Source organism: Fulmarus glacialis, unplaced genomic scaffold, assembly GCF_000690835.1.
Source record: "Fulmarus glacialis isolate BGI_N327 unplaced genomic scaffold, ASM69083v1 scaffold47236, whole genome shotgun sequence".
In the NCBI taxonomy this organism is placed as follows: Eukaryota; Metazoa; Chordata; class Aves; order Procellariiformes; family Procellariidae; genus Fulmarus; species Fulmarus glacialis.
In genome coordinates this window covers 2,773-6,080 of record NW_009220894.1, presented here as the reverse complement: position 1 = coordinate 6,080, position 3,308 = coordinate 2,773, and the positions used below count along the sequence as shown (strand labels likewise).

At 45.7% G+C, this 3,308-nt stretch overlaps 1 protein-coding gene across 1 annotated transcript; it reads left to right on the top strand.

Annotated features, from left to right (window-relative positions):
- Positions 1-204: 204 nt before the first annotated feature.
- Positions 205-1,690, top strand: B3GALT5 (UDP-Gal:betaGlcNAc beta 1,3-galactosyltransferase, polypeptide 5). Its single transcript, XM_009580899.1, has 2 exons — positions 205-297; positions 734-1,690. The coding sequence occupies exons 1-2, from the start codon at positions 205-207 to the stop codon at positions 1,688-1,690; spliced, it is 1,050 nt and encodes a 349-aa protein (XP_009579194.1).
- Positions 1,691-3,308: the final 1,618 nt, after the last annotated feature.

The following is a 3,308-nucleotide window of genomic DNA, read 5'->3' as shown; positions in this document are numbered from 1 at the left end:
ATGGACAACCCCCTTCTCGGTTCCGCATGCCCTACTGAGTCACCTAAACTCTGCAAAAGCTGAAACATCCAAATAATCTGACCCACTGTTGTTTTTTTTCTGAGCAGCTGACCCAATGTCAAATATGTGACTCATGGCCCCTCCAGCAAAAAGATCGGGAGCAGTTTCTGGGTCGGTGCAAGAGCCCCACAGGACGCAAAGAAGATGAAGATGGGAGGAGCCTGGCTGGGTCTGCCAGTTGGACAGTACTTGCTGGCTCTGGGACACAGGCACTTTTCAAACAAATGGAGAAACATGGTATTTAAAGAAAAACTATTGCTGTTATTCTTTGTCTTCTGGCATGGGCACATATCTGCTGCTTCTCCACTCTCTGGCTCGTGCAAGCCCTGGTGGGTCTAAGTCGTGGTTTGTAAGATGCTGAAAGTGGGGAGGAGGTCTGAAGCATCAGCCAGGGTAACCTGGTATCAGTGGACATGCTCGTGTAGATTTCTGAGAATATGCTGGCTTGGGGGGCAGATTCAAGCAAGTAGGAGTGTGAATTTGATTGCCAGCAGAATATCTTGTGGGAATGATACTAAGAGAAATGTGCGTGGGCGAGTGCCCTGAAATAGGTGGCTTTCAATTAGAGACGACCTGGCTTTAAATCCCTATGCAGGGAGATTGGTATGCAGCACTGAAAGGAACTGGATTTTTTTTTTTTTTTTAATGTGCTGTTCCTTCTTGTTTCTTTCAGATGGATTTCAGAAAATTCAGGCTGTTTGTTTGCCTTATAGGGCTCAGCTGTGCTAGCTTCTGGGTTTTTTACAACAGTTTGACTGAATTCTGTATATCCTGTGAAAACAGCCAAGGTTACATACTCCCTATAGAGACTTTTAGGAGAATCGGAGGAAACTTCTTGCAGCTCCCGGATATAGACTGCCATAAGAACCCACCTTTCCTTGTCCTGCTTGTGACATCCTCGTACCACCGTGTTGATGCCAGGATGGCCATCCGGCAAACCTGGGGGAAGGAGAGAACAGTCGCTGGCAAGCGCCTGGTGACATATTTCCTCCTGGGAAGCACTGTGAATCTCAACCAGCAGGCTGATATCGCTGCTGAAAGCCAAAAGTACAAAGACATTATTCAAAAGAATTTTACAGACACGTATTACAATTTGACTTTGAAGACCATGATGGGAATTGAATGGATTCACAGATTTTGTTACCAGTCCAGCTTTGTGATGAAAACTGACACAGATGTGTTTGTCAATGTTTTTTACCTCACTGAGCTTCTTCTAAGGAAAAAGAGGACCACTAGATTCTTCACAGGCTTTTTAAAACTGCAGGAGTACCCCATTCGGAGAAGAGGGAGTAAGTGGTATGTGAGCAGAGAAGAGTATCCTGGAAAGACCTATCCGCCGTTTTGTTCCGGGACTGGCTATGTTTTATCCACTGACGTTGCTAGTCAGATCTATAATGTTTCAGAGAGCATTTCGTTCATTAAACTGGAGGATGTATTCATAGGACTGTGCCTTGCCAAATTAAAAATTCAGCTGGAGGAGCTTCATTCAGAGCAGACGTTTTTTCCAGAAAGGATTAGTTTCTCCGTTTCTCGCTTTAAGAAAATTGTGATGTGCCATCAAGTAGAACCATCTGAGCAGCTGAGCTACTGGCATCACTTAGTGACAGAAAATCGCAGAAGAGTGCTCTAGCACCTTCCCTGCTCCAATTAACAAACTGAAATGCTCCACATTTACAGGGCTGCTCTTGACTCCAGCAAAACTCCCAATTAACCCTAGATCCATCATGTTAAAGACTTTTTTAATGGTTATTTTAATCTCCATTTCTGCCCAAGAACATGCGAACCTCTTTCTTTTCCATTCACTCCCGCCTCTTTGCATCCCTTCTCTACCAAATTACAATTACTATTTTTTTCTGAAAGGTGCAGGCCTGCAAACCTGCCCTCCAAATCTTGCTGCTATAGGACTGGGAACATTTCTGCAGCGCCAAACTAAAAGTCAAAGTACTTTTGTTCAGAGAAGAAAATGTGCACCCTCTTCCTCGTCCCCCTTGATAGATTACTGCATTTGCACTCATCTGTGCAGGCATTTAAGAAAAGGTGGTTGTAGCTGTCAGGACGTTCCCCTCCTGGCATAGGGAACTGCAGCCCTGCCCTTGCAGCCAGCTCTGTGTGGGCAGAACTGCATACTGGCACAGATCCCTCCTTCAGTCTACACAAATTTTTTGCAGAGGTGGAAGAATTTGCCCATGCAGCGCTCTTGGGACAACCTTAGGTACTGCAGGTCACCTGGTGAATGTGTAAGGCTACTGCATCTTTGCTGAAAATGATATGTGGCAGAGCCGGATCCATGCTCAGTGGAGAGTGTCCTGGTCTTTCTACTAAAAGAGATGCCGGAGACATCTTTTACATTTGTGTCTCACTTTGCTTGACAGCTACTGTGAATGGTTTGCCAAGGCTCACTTACAGTGAGCTGAACAGTACACCCGATTTAGACATTTTTCCCGATGAGGAACTGGGTGTGTAAGGGAGAAAACAGGAGGGTTTTTGTCTTTTAAACAAGACCGCATGGGAAAATGTTCCCAAGTAATCATTCGGGTTGGGAGCCTCATTTCTTATTCCATTACCAAGCAAAGACTCATGAAATCGCTAGGATGTTTGTAGGTTTCAGAGATAAGGAATTGAGTCTTTACAGTAAACGCTGTGAAAAATACATTTGGGCTATGGGGCAGGCAAAAGGAGTTCATAAAATCACGCCTTATGCAATACTCCTATTTGATTTACTTTCACGCAAAGAAAAAGCCAGTTTTACCAGCAAAGAAGTACTGAATGCCTATACTATGTGTGAAATGTTTTTTTCAGAGAGCACTAAAAGTGGGGCTGCTCCCTAGGGGAAGATGAGCTGGGAGCTGAGGGGATGCGAGAGCCAGCAGGGCTCAGCCCCACACACCCATGTGAAGAGCTGGACAGACCCACAGATGGTGGCCAGGTCCAACCAAGAGTCCTGATCATAGGGAAGTATCACGGTGATGAGGTAGGTCTGAGGGCAAGCCACCGATGGCCGGGCCCTGGTGATGACAGGTGAGGGTCAAGATCAGGCCCAGTGAGGGGAACCAGGGCCAGTCAGTGCCCCGGGATGGCGGGGCAGGGCCTTGGGGATGGGGACATATACTGAATGTGGTAAAAGGCATGGAGGAAAGACAGGGAAAGATATTTTTTTACTTTGGGGTTATTTGCTTTTATTGTTTCTTTTTTTTTTATTGACGTTTGTGAATACTGTCCGAGTGTCTCTTTTTACTTGCCCGTGTCTG